The sequence below is a fragment of the Vitis vinifera genome, chromosome 15 (assembly GCF_030704535.1).
Source record: "Vitis vinifera cultivar Pinot Noir 40024 chromosome 15, ASM3070453v1".
Lineage (NCBI taxonomy): Eukaryota > Viridiplantae > Streptophyta > Magnoliopsida > Vitales > Vitaceae > Vitis > Vitis vinifera.
In genome coordinates this window covers 13,682,501-13,701,361 of record NC_081819.1, presented here as the reverse complement: position 1 = coordinate 13,701,361, position 18,861 = coordinate 13,682,501, and the positions used below count along the sequence as shown (strand labels likewise).

The 18,861-nt window shown below is 32.6% G+C and overlaps 1 protein-coding gene across 1 annotated transcript; it reads right to left on the bottom strand.

The window, feature by feature from the left end:
• Window positions 1-4,277: 4,277 nt before the first annotated feature.
• On the bottom strand, window positions 4,278-6,645 carry LOC104881836 (putative disease resistance protein At1g50180). The gene is made up of 2 exons (XM_010663161.2): window positions 5,356-6,645; window positions 4,278-4,988 (listed from the first exon to the last, which is right to left on the bottom strand). Exons 1-2 carry the CDS (start codon window positions 6,643-6,645, stop codon window positions 4,278-4,280), a joined length of 2,001 nt encoding a protein of 666 aa, XP_010661463.2.
• Window positions 6,646-18,861: the final 12,216 nt, after the last annotated feature.

The following is an 18,861-nucleotide window of genomic DNA, read 5'->3' as shown; positions in this document are numbered from 1 at the left end:
AAGTTTTGAAGAATTTGATTTAAAATGGAGTTTTAAAATAAATAAATAAATAAATAAAATACTAACGATTAAATAAATTAATGGGAATATGGGAATAAATAAATGAATAGGAATGCTGGAATTTTTGAAATTGGAAATTAGATTTAGAAGTCAGAAATTTTAAAGAATTGTTTAAGATAGAATTTTAAGATAAATAAACAAACTATTAGTGATTAATTTAATGTGAATATGGGAATTTTCAGGATTAGGAATTTAATTTGTAAATCTGAAGTTTTAAAGAATTGATTTAAAATGGAGATAAAATACTAATGATTAAATAAATTAATGAGAATATGAGAATTTTCGGGATTAGGAATTTAATTCGGAAATCAGAAGTTTTGAAGAATTTGATTTAAAATGGAGTTTTAAAATAAATAAATAAATAAAATACTAATGATTAAATAAATTAACGGGAATATGGGAATAAATAAATGAATGGGAATGCTGGAATTTTTGAAATTGGAAATTAGATTTAGAAGTCAGAAATTTTAAAGAATTATTTAAAATAGAATTTTAAGATAAATAAACAAACTATTAGTGATTAAATTAATGTGAATATGGGAATTTTCAGGATTAGGGATTTACGTAAATCTGAAGTTTTAAAGAATTGATTTAAAATGGAGATAAAATATTAATGATTAAATAAATTAATGAGAATATGAGAATTTTCGAGATTAGGAATTTAATTCGGAAATCAGAAGTTTTGAAGAATTTGATTTAAAATGGAGTTTTAAAATAAATAAATAAATAAAATACTAATGATTAAATAAATTAATGGGAATATGGGAATTTTTGAGATTAGGAATTTAATTCGAAAATAAGAAGTTTTAGAGAATTTGATTTAAAATGGAGTTTTGAAATAAATAAATAAAATACTAATGATTAAATAAATTAATGGGAATATGGGAATTTTCGGGTTTAGGAATTTAATTCGGAAATCAGCGGTTTTAAAGAATTTGGTTTTGAAATAAATAAACAAATGAAATACTAATGATCAAATAATTTAATAGGAATATGGGAATTTTTGAGATTGAGAATTTAATTCGGAAATCAGAAGTTTTAAAGAATTTTGATTTAAAATGGAGTTTTGAAATAAATAAATAAAATACTAATGAATAAATAAATTAATGGGAAGATGGGAATTTTTGGGATTAGGAATTTAATTCAGAAATCAGAAGTTTTAGAGAATTTGATTTAAAATGGAGTTTTGAAATAAATAATCAAAATAATAATAATTAAATAGATTAATGTGAATATTGGAATTTTGGAATTAGAAATTAAATTTGAAAGTCGAAAATTTTAAAGAATTGTTTAAAATGGAATTTTAGAATAAATACATAAAATAATAATAATTAAATAGATTAAAGTGTGTATGAGAATTTTCGGAAATTGGAATTGAATTTTAAAGATCGGAATTTTGAAGTATTATTTGAAGGTTGAATTTTTATAAATTGGGCTTGGAAATTGGAAGTTAGAAAGTTTATTAAGAAATTAGTGCTTTAAAGAAAATGATTCGTATAAAGTGGAAGCAAGCCAATGGGCCAGTTGGATCTCAAGCTTAGGCTGGGCTCCAAAAATAAGCCCAAATCTGATGCTAGCATGGGCGGGCCCAAGAAAACATCTTCCTCACCAACTCGCCCCGCCTGGCTGCATCACCCTCACCACCCCTCCGCGGCGGCAGCAATGGAGAGAGGAGTTGCGGCGGCGGTACTTGCCTCTCTTTCAACAAATTCGCATCCTCTTCTTCTCTTGAGAAGGTACCTGGGCATCCACCCTGAAGACATCGCGGAGTCGCTCCTTCGCCGTCGGTCCGGCATTCCTGGGATCTTAGCAGATGGATCGGAGAGGAGCTCCACCTGGTTCGCGTCTCCTTCCCGGCGTGAGACTATGACGACGACGCTGGCGCTGGGTGCAACCGAGACGTTTAATGTCTCCTCTTGGGCACAAGTCCTGGCCGCGTGCATAGGCTCCTTCAGGGACGATTAGCAGCATGTCACCCTGTTTTTGACCGGATTTGATGCACTCTACACAGCCGGAAACTTCCTATGGCTTTGAGCCATACTCGAAGTTGCCTTTAGGCAATGGACCATTGGTGAAAGATACAGTAGTGTGGCAGGTGGCGCAAAGTACTAGGAACAGCACTCGGGATTTCAGCCACATCGTGTTCCTCAGAGAGAGAGAGAGAGAGGTAGTAATGCAAGGTCCAGTGAAGATGGTGGCACGAGGGATGAGAGCATGGTTTTTGAGATGGACAGTCCAAAAGCGATATCCAGCGTCCCGAAAAAAAAAAGCAAACTAAACAGAGGAGATGATGAAAAAAACAGAGTACACGTAGCAAAAAGCATAAACAAGAGAAATGAAACAAAGAAAAGACAACTGTTGAGTCTCATTCCATTCCATATACGTTAATGGGATGGGTATGGGTGAAATAACAAAAGGAAACTAGAACATGACCTCTCGGAAAGGAACAAAAACAATAATGGGTCCATGTTTAAAACATTCCCGAATGAGGCAATGCACCAGCAAACTTCAAGCAATAAGAGAAAACCACAAACAGCAAGAAAAAAACAGGGGTGAAAAGTTCAAAACAGGAAGTGTATATAAAGAGGCAATAGGTTCGGACCCTACCTGAACTGCGAAAATGAGGGTAAAATAGATTTTCCGACCCTTCTCCGTTTGCTCCTCCCTCTCTCAGCTCGCCTCCCCGAGAAAAATCCACCAGAGCCCTCTTTTCCTTCCTGTCTTTTTCCCCTCCCTTTCTCCTCCTGATCCCCTTTATTTTCTCCTGGCAGTCTCTCCTTTTCTCTCTGCCTTCTGTCCCATCTGGCCGCCATCACCAGCTAGCCCGATCACATCCCATGGCCGCCCAAAGCAGCCCCCCTCTCCCGAGTGGTCAGAAAAATATATATATATATATATATATATATATATATATATATATATATATATATATATATATATAAAAAAAAAAAGCAATCTGCTGTCTCTCCTGGGGGGTCTACAATATATATATAACTTCAACTTAAAATTAGCACAGTCCTTGTTAATTAGTCTATATTTACTTAACTCTCTATTAAAATTATCTTCAATTCCTTTCTGGTAATTCATATTCTTTATTTGAAAAAAAAAATTAAAACCTCCTAATGAAATTATTAATCTTATCAAAACAGTTTTTTTAAAAAATATTTTAAATAAAAAATTAAATCCTTCAAACTTTTTAAATAAAATTTGATATCAAATATTTTTTATTTTAAATTTCTTTTTTAAAAAATTGTTTGAAAATTTTTTTCTTATTAATTTATTCAAATTATGTAAATTACTAAAAGTTGTATTTATAATTTCTTTTATGAAATTACTTTTTTTTAAATTTATATTTTATAAAGTATTAAAAATCTTTTTTTTTATTAGCTTGTTTTAGATATTTTAGTTGTGACCAATTTCATGACAATTTTATCTTTTCAAAAATTTTTACAAAAATTTAAAGTGATCATTATAATAACGATTTTAAAATAAAGTAATAATTATTTGAAAATTTCTTTTTGTAAAATTTTAAATTTTAAATTTAAATTGATGATGAGATAAAAAAAATAAAAAAAAATTAATAGTCATTTTTTTAAATAGCAAAAAAATTATAATTTAATTGGGCATATCATAGATTTTTTGAAAATTTCGATGATATTGAATTCTAGTGTCTTGATATTTTAGGGTACCAATTTTTGGGTTTTTTTTTTCTTTTTTTTGTCCAAAATCGGATATATATATATATATATATATATATATATATATATATATATATATATATATACCTTTAATCTGTCTTTGGTACTTTATGATACATACAATCACCTTTAATTTGTCTTGTTAATACCTTAATTGCAAGTCTAATACATCTTTCATGCAAACTCAGGGAAAAACAATTAAATTATATTTACAAAGCAATAGTGTGGCATATGCAATAACAATAATATAACAATAATTAGTAATAATAAATTAATTTTGATATTAATGTATTAGTAATATTATTTCATTTATAATAATAACATGAAAGTAGAAAAAGAAGAGAAAACGCAAATATTAAAGGTGAAATGATAAAAATAAAATAAAATAAAAGGAATAATTTGGTCATGTTCACATGATGAATCAATCGAGCATATTGAAATATACAACATAAAACGACTTTCACCTAATTATATAGAATTTGAAGTTCTAAATTAACCATAATTACATCTATAACCAAATTAATATCCCCTTATGGGGGGAGGTACCTGGGAGGTGATTATATGACGGATCCTATTCCAATCTTCTCCTTGTGTCTCTAAAACCTCACTCATCAATTCTTGGGATACCTCATAGAGGTTTAGTCTTTGGAGCTTTTTCAGCTGCAATAATCCATCTGGGAACTTCCTCATTTTGTCACAACACTTGATTTTCAAAGTCTTCAGATTAGGCATTGCTCCTTCCTCCACTGACAAGTCTTCTAGACTCCACAACTCCTGCATTTGTAGGAATTCAAGTCGAAGGAACCCTTCATGATTACAATTCATTTCCGTACCCACATAAGGATCTTGTAATAATGTGAGAATCCTCAAGTTTGGCAGCCTCCCTAGTATTGGCATTGGGTCTTCCTCCATTTTAGTATAAAGCAGTTTGAGTTGCATGAGATTCGGAGGATAGAGTGTTGTTTCCACGGGTAGTTTTCGGATGGTTCCCACTAGATGCAATTTGTAGAGGCACTCCAGACCTGGGAATAGAATTGTAGTTGATGTTGACAATCCCTCGCTTTCTATAAAATTATCAGTAACCAACTTCAACTTTTGAAGCCCAGTTAATTGGGCCATAGATCGGAACGACCCCTCCTTGAACTCTCGGCGAAAATAAAGGTTTAGCTTCAATTGCTTTAGGTGGTGGGTCAGTTTTCCCAAGTTGTTATCCTTCAACCAATCGCCACCCTGTAAATATAATGTCTGAATTGGTCATTTGATGGACACCCAAATGGCCTTCCACCCACCTCTCTCTCATTGACTGCCTTGATGAGATTCGACAGTTGTAACAGTTTAGATGTCTCATTTGCTGCAATTTCCAAATTGTATGGGGTATTTGGATGACATTGTATCCTAAATCAAGGGTTTGCAAATTAACAAATCTACCGATTGATGGTGGAAGCCTTCCTATCTGCATACCCAGGCTTAAGCATACATATTTCAGGTGGATGAGTTCTCCTGTTTTTCCTAATGGTATGGTAAAATAAATTTCTCCATCCTGCACCGAGTCCATGTGCAGGACCCGAAGCAATTTAGGGTATTTATGTAAACATACCTCATCTCCTTCATCAATGGATCTATTGAGGATCAAAGATCGGATATTAGAATTTTTCAAATGCGGAGAGTTGGTCTGACTAATATTACTGCTGATCAGTCGACGAACACTAGTAGGAAGCACCTCCACATCAATGTTTTCAGCTACCTCAAAAAGTTTTTCTTCTTTAGCTTCTGAAATGGCTAGATCTCGAAGCAGGTCGTGTATACGGCAAGACTTCACCCTTCCATCGTCTCTCGTATCAGCCACCTGAATCATGCTTCTCTGGATCAACTCGTATAGGTAGTCTTCTGCAACGTCTTCCAGCGTTTCTTTTCCCCTTTTTTGTACAAATCCTTCAGCAACCCACAAGCGAATCAACTTAGTTGCTTTGATTTCTGAGTCCTCCGGAAAAACCCCACAGTAAAGAAAGCAGGGCTTCAAGTAAGAGGGTAAGTCGTTATAGCTCAGTGCAAGAATTCCCAAACAGGAGTCGGGACCTTGACTTAGATGCCAATCCATGCTTTTAAGCACTTTCAGCCATGAGTCTCGTGTCAGATCTTTCAGTGATAAAAGCCCTCCGAGCACCACAATTGTAAGAGGTAAACCTTTGCATTTTGCTACAATCTCCTTTTTGAATTCCTCCAACCCTGGCCATGTCAGTACTGCTCTAGTCCCTACTTTGTTGAGAAACAGCTCCCAGCTTTCCTTTTCACCCAGAAGTTGAAGTTTATAGCAATCTGAATGAGCATCCACAACAATATCTTCTCTGCGAGTAGTGATCAACACTCTGCTCTTATTTGATTCTGCAGGAAAATATGAGCTCAACCCGCGCCAAACATCGGTGTTCCATATATCATCAAGTACTATCAAGTTCCTTTTGCCCTGGAGACATTTATAAACCTCTTCTCCCAATTCATTTTCATTTTTACGTTTTTGTTCATCCGTGAGAGTCGTGACACAATTGGCGATCCCGAGCAAAAGCTCCCGGATATTGTACTCTTGAGATACATAAACCCAAGCACGATAACAAAAATGGTTCTGAATATCCCTGTCGTTGTAAACTTTCTTGGCAAGAGTAGTTTTGCCAAGACCACCCATCCCCCAGATGGCCACCACTACTCTTTCCATTGCTCCCTCTAACAGCTTTCCCTTTACAGCTTCCACATCATTTTTCATCCCCACTACGTTGGTTTCTTCAACAGTGGGAAGCCTCTTCTCTTTCCTGGCCACCATTTGATTGGAGTACCGTTCAGAAGTAGTTGCAAAACCGGAAGAGCTCCCAGGTTCATAAGCTCTCAGATCTTCCATGCCGTACCTCCGTTTATTAATCAAAATTCAAAATAGTATATATTTTAACAAATTGCTTTTCAAAATGTTCTATAAACAATACCTTAAATTTGTTAAAAAAAAAAAGAAAAACTCTCAATTTTTCTTTTTTTATAAAAAGAATTCAACGTTAACAAATTGCTTTTCAAAATGTTCTATAAACAATACCTTAAATTTGTTATAAAAAAAAAAAACTCTCAATTTTTTTTTTATATAAAAAATCAACGTATTTTTAAAACAAATAAACTATTTTTAATTAAAATTTGTTAAACGTGTATCTTTGAGTTTAAAAATTGTTTTCAAGAAGAATTCCCACCATACGTCCTCGGAGTTCTCTTCAATCACTTTTCTGAGATTTTTTTTTAGGGAAAAATTAAATAGGATTTTATTACAAATAAAACCTCATTTTCTTAATCTATTTCTTAAATTTGTTTTAAAAAAAACGACCTATTTTCAGAATAAATTCTTAAATATAGTTTTTAGTAATAAAAAATAAAAAATCTCTCACCTGTTTTTTGAACTAAAAAACTTTATTTCAAAAAAAAATAAAATTGAGGTATGCTCTTTTACTTTCTCTTCAACCAATCCCCATGAATTTTTACTTTGAGAAAAATGAGTTTTGATTCACTCATATGAAAATATAGGAAAAACATAACCTCAAAATTTTAAAAGCATTATTATCTTTATTCATTTAAAAATAATTTAAAACACATATACTTTTTAATAAATCATATAATTGTTTTCTAAAATATCCATTTTACCTGTCATGTCCTTAATAATAATTGACAATTAGACTCCATTGTTAGATTTCTTTATTTTCCATTATCACCCAAGACACAAAAATAGGATATATATCAAGCATTTAAAACATTCCTTTGATCTTTTATATCTAGATAGAGAATCAACCTGAATCCATTTTTGATTTTGTTAAAAATGTATAGATCTTTTAAGGTTGTGGAGGGCATCACCTTTCCTCTGAATTCTCTTTGACAATGGGAGCGGGAGAGAACAGGTTCCTTTTGTTTCAAAACATTGTCATCATACAAGGAACAGACACTGACACTTGGATTTATACCCTCTTGCCTTAGGGACCATACCCTTTGGCTATTTGGCCTCACAAGTCTTAGGCCCATCATCTAAGGCCCGTGACGGCGTTGAGCTCTACACATAGGTGGTTCATACTCTTGATCAAATAGAAATTGTATATATATGGATAGCTAAATCTTGAACAATGGTTAATATAATGTAGGTCCATATTTATTCTATCATCCATCATGTAAATATTTCTCTTCCTTTCAGATATATTATTTATTTATTATTATTATTATCATTATTATTATTATTTGAGATTTTTTTCCTCCATAAACAAACATCCCGAAGAAAAAGTTGATAATTTTTTTTTTTCCATAACAAGTATCCCAGAGCAAATGTGGGGTAATTTGAAAAATGTGAACATTAAAAGTAAAACCTTTACAGTCGTCAAATATTATTTTAGTTAGATATAGGTTTTTAGTTAACGATTATCATTACATCCCTCGACCTCTTAACTTTTTCTTGGACCATTATCATGGGATTTTAATTTTAGGGGCATGGAATTACACAGAATGTGCTTTAAGATAATTCCCCTTTAGCATCAAACTTGAAAGTGTGACACATGTGACACTAAAAAAGCTTATCTCCTATTAAAATATTATTTTATAATTGTTTAAGTAGCATAACTTTTCTTACCACATTTTATTTTTAGAACTTTTGGATGAATTGATCATGTTACCAATTTTTTTCATATAATTTATATATATATATATATATATATATATATATATCTATATGTGTGTGTGTGTGATTATTACCAATTTTTAAAAAATAAATCTGATATTTTGGAATTTTTCAAAACATGTTAAATTGTTTTTTTTTTTTTCAAATTAAAACAAAAAGAATGGAATAATTAATTTTATAAATATTTTTAATATATACAAATAAATAACTTATTAAGACTTTTTGTTTTATTTATGAATTTTAGAGTCTATTTGATAACAATTTTATGAAGCGTTTTTAGCTTAAAAAGTATTTCTAAAAAAACATTAGATGCTTGGTAAATTTAAGAAAAACTTTTAAATTTGTTTTAAAATCATTTATAATGTTAAAAAATCACTTATAATATTGAAAAATCACTTATAATGTTTTTTAAAAGAACACTTTCCAAGACTTGTGTTTGGCAAATCAATTTAATGATTTAATTTAACTTAACAATTTAATTTAAGTCATTAAATAAATTAAATATGACTGATAAAATAATTTAATATTACAACTTAAATTAAAAACAAAAGTTAAAATAGTTAACTTATTTTTAATCTCAAATCTTTTTTGTTTTATTTGTCCATATTTAAGGGCGGCTATTTAATAAAACTTAATACTTATTACTTAATTATTTAAGTTGACTTTAAGTTAAATTATACTTAACTTATTGACTTAAAACTTATTATTTGATTCTTACTTTAAGTATTAAGGTTGCTTGATAAAATTAAATTAAACTTATTCCAAATCATTAAATTAACATATTTATTTTTATAAATTTATAACTAGAGAGAAAGAGGTCAAATAACCGTTGAGGTTAGCATAGGAAATTGTTGAGATAATTAGGACGAATGAAAATAAAAAGGTAAAATAAAGATGTAGACTTAAAAATAAGTTAATTATTTTTATTTATTACTTAAAGTTGTTATTTACTTTAAGTCATGTCATTAAGTTATTTTACTAAACATACTTAATTTACTTAATAACTTAAATTAAGTTATTAAGTCACTTTAAGTTATAAAGTTGACTTACCAAACCACTTAATGAGAATATATTTTATAATCATCATAACATATCTTTTATAATAAATATTTTCATAGTTATTTTATGCATTTATAATCCTCTAAATATGAATATTTTGACAATTAAATTTATTTCTTAAAATTAGTAAAAATATTAATATTGGTTAAAATTAATGAGGGTAAATGTTTCAATTTGATGAATTAAAATAAAATTTTAATCAATTTTACCAAATAACCTTAATACTTAAAAGTAAAATTTAAGTAATAAGTTTTAAATTAATAACCTAAAAATAATTTAAGTTAAAGTTACCTAAGTCATTAAATAATAAATATTAAATTTAATCAAATAGCCTCTTAAAGCTAATTTAACTATTATTAATAATGTTTCATCTAAAAACACTTTTAGGAGAATCACTTAAACTGTGTTTGACAGTGATTTTGAGAAGTATTTCTAATATTTTTAATACTTGAAAAATAAATATTTTTAAGAGTTAGAAAGGTTAAAAACACTTCTCACAATCACTGTCAAACACACTCTTAGAGCTCGTTCAGTAGTAATTCTATGAATGTTTTTAATATTTCTAATACTTGAAAATTTTTATCATTCAAATATTAGAAATACTATAAATGCTTTCTAGAATCATTCCCAAACATACTCTTAACTTATGTTTAGGTTAGTAGAATATTTGATAGAAAATGGGAAGAAAAAAAAAAGAAAATGAAAAGTTAAAAAAAAAAAGAAATAAATTCAACATGGTATCAGACCAAAATTGATCTTTTAATGAGACTTTTTTTTTATCATATCCATTTGTTTGTGTAATTCTTTTTTGTCACGCTTGGTCACGAGATATCGTAGTGGGTGATAGTATCGTTGTTTTCCTATTTGATTTTGGTATTTAATTTTGTGTTTTCTTCGGTTTGTATTTGCTTTCTTTTGTTTATTCGTTATTTGTTATTTATTTGTCATGATTAGCGAACGAGATGATTCCTTCAATCTATTAGTATGAGATTGGATGAAAAAAATTATCCATATTGAAGTTACATGTGAATGAAAAAATTTCTATAAGGCAAAAGGATGTGAGGTTATATTATTAACATTATATGCAAACCTATAAATAAAAAGGATGAAGAAATATGTAAAATAGTTGTGAACAAAAAAAATGAAAAATATGTAGAACATTCATATGTTTGGAAATTAAATAATTCTAAAATTATTACTTAGACCAACAACTCTAGCTCGTTACTCAACAACTTTATCTAGCCTTCTACTTGGCTAAATAGGGAAGCTTCTTGTACAACCAAGTTGCTTGACTTCTCAACAAGAAATGAAACAGCGCTTTCAACCATTTCCTTAACAATTGTTCTTCCTCTTCGGATGCTAACAAGAGGCAAAGGAAGCCTTTGCGCTCCAAGGAGAAGGAAGATGATTTGTTTGGAGTCCACAGTTGGGGGTTCTTCTCATTTATAAAAGAATGAAGGAGTGGAAGCCTTCTTCCTTCCCCCATTCTTTCCTTGGATCCCAGATAATGAAAAACTCCTTTATTTTCCTCAAAATGAAACAAGACATAAGTTCCTGTTAGCATTTTCCTTATTCTTTCCTTTCATGCCAAGCAATGGGTTTCCTAGATTCCTTCCCCAGTTAATCAAACCACATTAGAAGCACTCTAGTGTATTTAATGTTGAAGTAAAAAGAGGATTATTGAGAAACAATGACTTGCCTTTTTCATTGATTAAGAATGAATATATATACACAAAACCTAAAACAAAAAAATAGGAAACAATCTACCCAAAACACAAAAATAGGAAACAATCCTAGAATTAGAGAATTACAACAAAAATAGGAAGTTACAACTAATTACAAGAATTTGAAAATAGAAAGAAAATCTATTGTAATGAATTCTCTAATATGCCCCCTCAAGATGGAGCTCCGGAGGAGATGCCAATCTTGACCTGTAATTCTTGGAAGTGACTTTGTGGAAGCGGTTTAGTAAGAGCATCGACAAGTTGATCTGCTGGGGAAACATGAGTAACACGAAGAGTACCTGATTTAACTTGATCCCGAATAAAGTGATAGTTAATTGCCACATGTTTCATTCTCAAATGAAAGACTGGATTAGAACAGAGATAGGTGGCACCAACATTGTCACAATAGATAATAGGCAGTGTAGGTAGAGTGATGTCAAGCTCTGTGAGAAGGGAACAAATCCAATTGATTTCTGAAGTAGTAGCAGCAACTAATCGATACTTAGCATCTGTGGATGACTGAGCAACTGTACGTTGTTTCTTGGATGACCAAGAAATTGGATGATGACTAAGATAGACAATATAGGCACTCGTAGAGGTATAGTCGTCTTTGTTGCAAGCCCAATCTGCATCTAAGAAGGCATGAAGGGAAAGTGTATTTACCTTATGAAGAAATAATCCATGAGTCAATGTGCCATATATATATCGAAGCAGTCATTTTGCAGTATTCCAATGTTCAGACGTCGGGCGATGCATGAATTGGGATAGCTTGTTAACAACATATGATATGTCTGGGCGAGTGAGACAAAGATATTGTAGACTGCCAACAAGGGTTCTATATTCTGTGCAGTTAGTCAGAGTTGTACCGGAATGAAGTGTAAGATTTCCATCTGTAACAAGTGGTGTAGCAACAGGTTTTGCACCAGACATTTTTGTCCAGGCAAGAAGATCAGAGATGTAATGCCTTTGAGTAAGCAACACACTGGATAAAGTGGTAAGAACCTCAATGCTGAGAAAGTAGGATAAGGTGCCAAGATCCTTGATTCAAAATCTTTGTGCTAAGAGGTCAATGTAGCGCTGAATAATATTGGTGTTGGTGTCTGTGATAATAATGTCATCCATATAAACAAGTAGATATATAGTAATGTCATCTGAGTGGAGAATGAATAGAGAAGTGTCTGCATGAGAGTTTGTGAACCCAGACTCAATGAGGAACTGGCAAAGTTCAAGATACCAAGCCCGTAGGGCCTGCTTGAGTCCATATATAGTCTTCTTTAATTTGCATACATGTGTTGGATTGTCTCTATCAACAAATCCCGGAGGTTGGGCTATGTAGACATCTTCGGAAAGATGGCCTTGAAGAAAGGCATTATTAACATCCAACTGTCACAATTGCTAACCTTTATTGACTGCCAAACTTAAAACAAGTTGTATTGTTGTCGGCTTGACAACTAGACTAAAGGTGTCATGATAATCCACGCCAGGTCGCTGATGAAAACCTTTGGCAACTAATCTGGCTTTGTACCTGTCAATAGAGCCATCAGGAAGTCGTTTAATACGAAAAACCCACTTACATCCAACAAGATTCTGCATAGAAGTAGATGGAAAAAGCTCCCAAGTTCCATTCCAAACAAGAGCATCAAATTCATCATTCATGGCTTGTCTCCATTTGGGATCGGTTAGGGCTTGGTTAACAGTATGAGGCTTAATGTCTGATGGTTGAGAAATGACAACAGTGAGATTCATCTTGGTTAGGGGTTTGTGGATGTTGTTTTTGGCTCTAGTGGTCATGGGATGGGTATTTTGATGGGTGGATGAAGTTGTGGTTGAAGAAAAAGAGGTCTCAAAATTGTGTGGTTCTGGTGGTAAACCGTCGATTGGTGAGGAGGGGCGGTTGACCAATTGGGCATTTTGGGACGGATGTTGACATGAGAAATCCCTTTGTGGAGGCGTATTGAGTGAGCCATTTGAAATGGTTAGAGTTTGGACCGGTGGAAGCCAGTTGGAAATGAGCTCTGAGGTGGGATGAGCTAGATATGATTGGTGAGTGGTAAAGGGAAAAGTGTTTTCAAGAAATTTGACATGACAAGAAATATATGTTTTACAGGTGGACAGATATAGACACTTTGTGTTGAAGAGTAACCAAGAAAAACACAAGGAGTGGAACGAGAGTCAAGTTTATGTTGAGAATAAGGACGAAGCCACAGATAACATAAGCAACCAAACACCCGAAGTTTAGTATAGTTGGGTGGAGACTCAAAGAGTTTGTCAAAAGAAGATGAGAGATGTAGTGTGGGTGTGGACATACGTTGATGAGATATACAGCAGTGACAAAGACGTAAATCCAAAAAGTTAGAGGCATCAATGCATAAGTGAGAAGAAATAGATCGGTTTCAACAATATGGCAATGACGTCGTTATATATATATATATATATATATATATATATATATATATAATGGCATTTTAAAATATGAAGAAGGATTCACACATGGATTGACACAATTATTTTCTTGCCTTTTGGAGCGAGACCCATCATCATTTGTAAGAGAGAATTAGATTGACACAAGACATATTGACTCGGTAAAAGGAAACAAATACAGTTTTATGGAAGTTTGACTTGGTAAAAAGATGGAAAGGCGATGATATTAGGCTAGACGTGAAAAGAGGAAGAGATATTTAGATCGATTTTTTTTTTTGGGCGAGTTCCACGCATTGGATGAAAAAAAGATGGGACAACGAAGAATTTTGGGGAGATTTTTTTTTCTCTACCACAGCGTCCAAAAACGAAAAAATCCCCCCAAAATTCTTCGTTATCCCATTTTTTTTTCATCCAATTCATGGAACTTGCCCAAAAAAAAAAAAAAAATTGATCTGAATATCTCTTCCTCTTTTCACGTCTAGCCTAATACCATCACCTTTCCATCTTTTTACCAAGTCAAACTTCCATAAAACCATATTTGTTTCCTTTTACCGAGTCAACATGTCTTGTGTCAATCTAATTCTCTCTTAGAAATGATGATGGGTCCCGCTCCAAAAGGCAAGAAAATAATTGTGTCAATCCATGCATGAATCCCTCTTCATATTTTAAAATGCCATTATATATATATATATATATATTCAAAGAATTTGACTTGATCTTTATCTCTTAAATAGCACCGATGAAATCTTCATTTTCTTCAAGTCTGAAATAAAATTTAAATAACAATAATGAAGCCTAAAATAAACAAAAATAAATAAAATTAGACTAAAGTTTAAATTGGGAGAAGTGATAAATTATACTAAATTATGCAAGTCATCAAACACCCCCAAACTTAAAACTTTGTTTGTCCTCAAACAAAATGAAAATAAAATAAAATACTACTATAGACAACATCAACTAAACCCCATAGAGAGGTATCATCACTCACCAAGCCATGATCTGAATTTAGATTTCATCACTAGTATCTTACTCTTTTAACATCAAAGATAGCAAGATAATCAATAAAAAAAAAATTAGTGATTTGTCAAGCAAAAGTTAAGCGTTTACTTCAGCTTAAAGCTAAGTCCTTGAGTGTGTGTGTGATATAGTCAATTTAACTCCAAACCACTTGCAAATTCAGATAAAAGTAAAATAACTAAAACCAGAATAATCTTTCAAAACTTAACTCCATAAGTCCAATTTTCAAAAATCCTCTCCAATAATGTAGTCAACACCAAAATCAAAGATCAAAAGGTCTTTAATCAGGTTGTAATGACAGGCCACAAGGTGGGGGCTAAGAAGAAAAATGGATATGGGAAATCAAAGAAAATTGGGAAAATACTTGACGGAAAGAACAATAAAAGAGATATCCACAGTACCAAGTACACCTTTAACAAAACCTGAAATGATCCACACTCCACTTATTAAGTTTTTTTTTTTTTTTTTGTCAGTCTCCCTTCTTTTTTTGTTCAACTACCTCAATATTTGTAGCCTTTTCAAAATTTCAACCACTTCAACCTTTTTCAATTCTTGCCATTCACTTTTTTTTTTCACACTTTGATCAAACAGAGCAACATAATGCGGATAATTTCCTTTGAACAAACTTTCTATTTAAATGTAAATTTCCACCAAAGTATTTTCTCAAAATGTAAAGGTAAATTTATGGTTTTTTTTTTTTTTTTGCCTTTCAAGCTTAGAATGGGAATGGTTTATGTAGTTAAAAGAAAAAATAAAGGCTTATGTAAAATAAAGCTTAAGGGGGTTGACTATGGAAGTACACCATGCAATGATGACATGATAACTAGGACGGCTGGGAAAGCTTTTTGGTTATGAAAAAAAATGCCCTAGATCATTTCTCTAATATTTGGTATCAACTAGGATTTCGCCTCAAGGATCCATCAACGAATTCTAGAGCAAAACAAGATTGAACTTCCTTAGTCCAATTAATTTAACTCATTCTCTTCATAAAAAAAATGGAATAAAGAAATGACTATGTGCTCAATTATTTTCAAGAACAAAGATTTAAATCAAAGTACCCACAAAACTCTACCCGACATAATAGAAATTAAAAAAAAAAAATCTCAAAACCATGCTCAATCACAAATTTTAGAGTCATAGAAAATTCAATCATACTCAAATACATGCTTGGTAAGAGAATCCCAACAACTCAAGAAGACAAAATAACTCTAGGAGTTTACACCCCCAAACTTAAACTAAACAATGTCCTCATTGTAATTCAAAAGTGAGAAAGATTGAAGAAATGAAAGAAACTTCCCTAGTTTCATGGTACATCAACTATAGTTTGTAATTTTAAGCTCTTTATTCATGCTAGACAAACCTGCATCAAAATCCAAATTATTAAAATAAATAAATAAATAAAAATAAAAGACTAAAAAAAAAGTACTATGGGTTGCCTCCCATAAGCGTTTGTTTTAAAGTCTACAACTAGACTTTTCAATCTTCATCAATTAGGATCTCCAAGAGGAATAAATGCACATTTCCTCTCCATTTGTTCTCCATAATAGTGCTCCAATCTTTGACTGTTAACTCTGAATATATTCCCTATCTTGTCCTTCAAGTCTATTGCTCCAAAAGAGGAAACTTTGTCAATTGTATAAGGACCTGTCCATCTTGATTTTAACTTACCCGGAAAGACTTTGAGTCGTGAATTGAAGAGCAAAACCTGTTGTCCTGGAGCAAACTCACACCTAAGGATCTGCTTGTCATGCCACTTCTTCGTCTGTTCTTTGTAGATCTTTGCATTTTCATAAGCATCGTTTCGAAATTCATCTATCTCATTCAATTGAAGAAGTCGTTTTTCCCCTACTGCATTCAGATTAAAATTAAACTTTTTTACAACCCAATAAGCTCTATGCTCCAACTCTATAGGAAGATGACATGCCTTTCCAAACACTAATCGATAAGGAGACATCTCGATAGGTGTTTTAAAGCATGTACGGTATGCCCACAAAGCATCATCAAGCTTCTTGGCCCAATCATTTCTGTTAGGAATATTATGCTAATCCAACCTATGGTAATCACCCTAGAGGGGGGGTGAATAGGGTAATGGTCTCTTTTCGCAAATTTAAACAAGTGAATGCAAGAGACAATTATATGCAAGTATATAATAATAAATATATAAACAATTGCATATAAATTAAAGAGTAGGGAAGAGAGAATGCAAACACAAGAGTTTATAGTGGTTCGGCGCAACCCGACCTACATCCACTCTCCTCTAGCTTCAATCCCGAGCTTGAGGTTCCACTAATTCAAGGCTTCCAAACCAAGCCTTCAAGCAATACAATTAGATTATGGTTCCAATTCACCCTCTTGGACTTTTGGCTCCAAGCACCCTTTACACTTCTCAAGAGATATCCCACTCTTGAACAACTTCCTCTCAAAGATTTACAAATAAAACATCTCACAAAAATCCTAGCACAAGAACTTTATGCTCAAATGATACAAGAAAACTAGGATTGAAAGGTGCACTAAGGATATGCAAGTTTTAGAACAATGATGCACTAAAAAACACTCTTCCAAGACTCAAATATAATCAAGAAAGGTTTGAAAAGGTTAAGTTTTTTAAACAATGAAGATTGGAGCCTTTTTACAGAAGAGAAAAACCAAACTAGCCGTTTGGGGGTTCGACCGGTCGAGCTAGGGGTTGATCAATTGACTAGCCGTTAACATTTAATGTTTGACAAGTGACTGTTGGACCTCGACCGGACCTCAACCGGTTGAGGTTCAACCTTGGCTGGTTGAACAACCTTTCTGGAATAAAGAGAAAGTTTTTTGCACCATCGACCGGTTGAGCTAGGGGTCTACCCGGGCCTTGATCTGTTGAGCTGTGAGTCGACTCGGACCTTGACCGGTTGAGCTAGGGGTCGACTCGGACCTCGACCAGTTGAGCTTGTGGTCGACTGGTTCCTCATCCGGTTCAACCGGTCGAGCTATTTTTTGGCTCAACAACCAACTTTTTCAACTTAAAATCTTTTAAAACAAGTTTGAAAAACATTTAACACAAGATTTTAGTTGAAAAACATGAAATCATCCAATTCTTAAAATATTTAAAACAAAATAACTCTTGGATGATTTTGGTGCATAAGTAAAGAATGTAATGCATGAAAATCCTAGTGCATCTCTTCTTCTAGCACACATCTTCGAATGATTTGATCAGGGCATCTTTTGAACAGCAAAGGCTCATCCCAAAGATAATATTTCACATCATGCAGAAACTTCTGGCTTTGGTGGTAAGTGAGATCTGGTGGCAATACTTTACAAGCTAGGTAGTTTACAATATCAGCATACCAAGGAAGCTTGATCTCACATGCAAACAACTGCTCATCAGGAAATACTTCTTGGATCACTGAATCTGATCTTACTTCCTCTTGCTCCACCCGAGAGAGATGATCAGCAACTGAATTTTCGCTTCCTTTCATATCTCGAATCTCCAAATCAAACTCTTAAAGAAGTAGGATCCAACGAATCAGCCTAGGCTTAGCATCCTTCTTGCCAAACAAATAGCGAAGTGTTACATGATCAATGAACACTATCACCTTTGTACCAATGAGGTAAGATTGAAATTTGTCACAAGCAAACACCACAACAAGTATCTCCTTCTCAGTTGTTGTATAATTTAATTGAGCTTCATTCAATGTCAGACTTGCATAATAAATGGCCCTGAATAGTTTGTCTCGCCTTTGTCCTAATATTGCTCCAATTGCAAAGTCACTTGCATCACACATGACTTCAAAAGGTTGATTCCAATCAGGTACAATCATAATTGGTGCTGAAACTAGTTTCTCCTTGATTGCATTAAAGGCCTGCAAACAAGCATCATCAAAGTCAAATGCAGAATTTTTTTCAAGAAGATTACATAAAGGTCTAGAAAGTTTAGAAAAATCCTTTATAAATCTTCTATAAAATCCTGCATGTCTTAAAAAGCTTATGATTCCCTTCACATTCCTTGGAGGTGGTAGTTTTTCTGTGGTTGCAAATTTAGCTCGGTCCACGTCAATTCCTTTATATGACACTCTATGACCAAACACGATTTGTTCTTGAACCATGAAATGACACTTCTCCCAGTTTAGGACTAAATTTTTTATCTTCGCATCTCTACAAAATAAAAGTTAAATTATGCAAACAATGATCAAAAGATGTACCAAAAACTGAAAAGTCA

What these genes read in the sequence shown, in the direction of transcription:
- LOC104881836 (XM_010663161.2), bottom strand. Translation starts at nt 6,645, where the DNA reads ATGGAAGATCTGAGAGCTTATGAACCTGGGAGCTCTTCCGGTTTTGCA. An exon ending in CCATTGATGAAGGAGATGAG is followed by an intron (nt 4,989 to 5,355) that starts GTATGTTTACAT and finishes TTATATTTACAG; the next exon opens with GGTGGCGATTGGTTGAAGGA.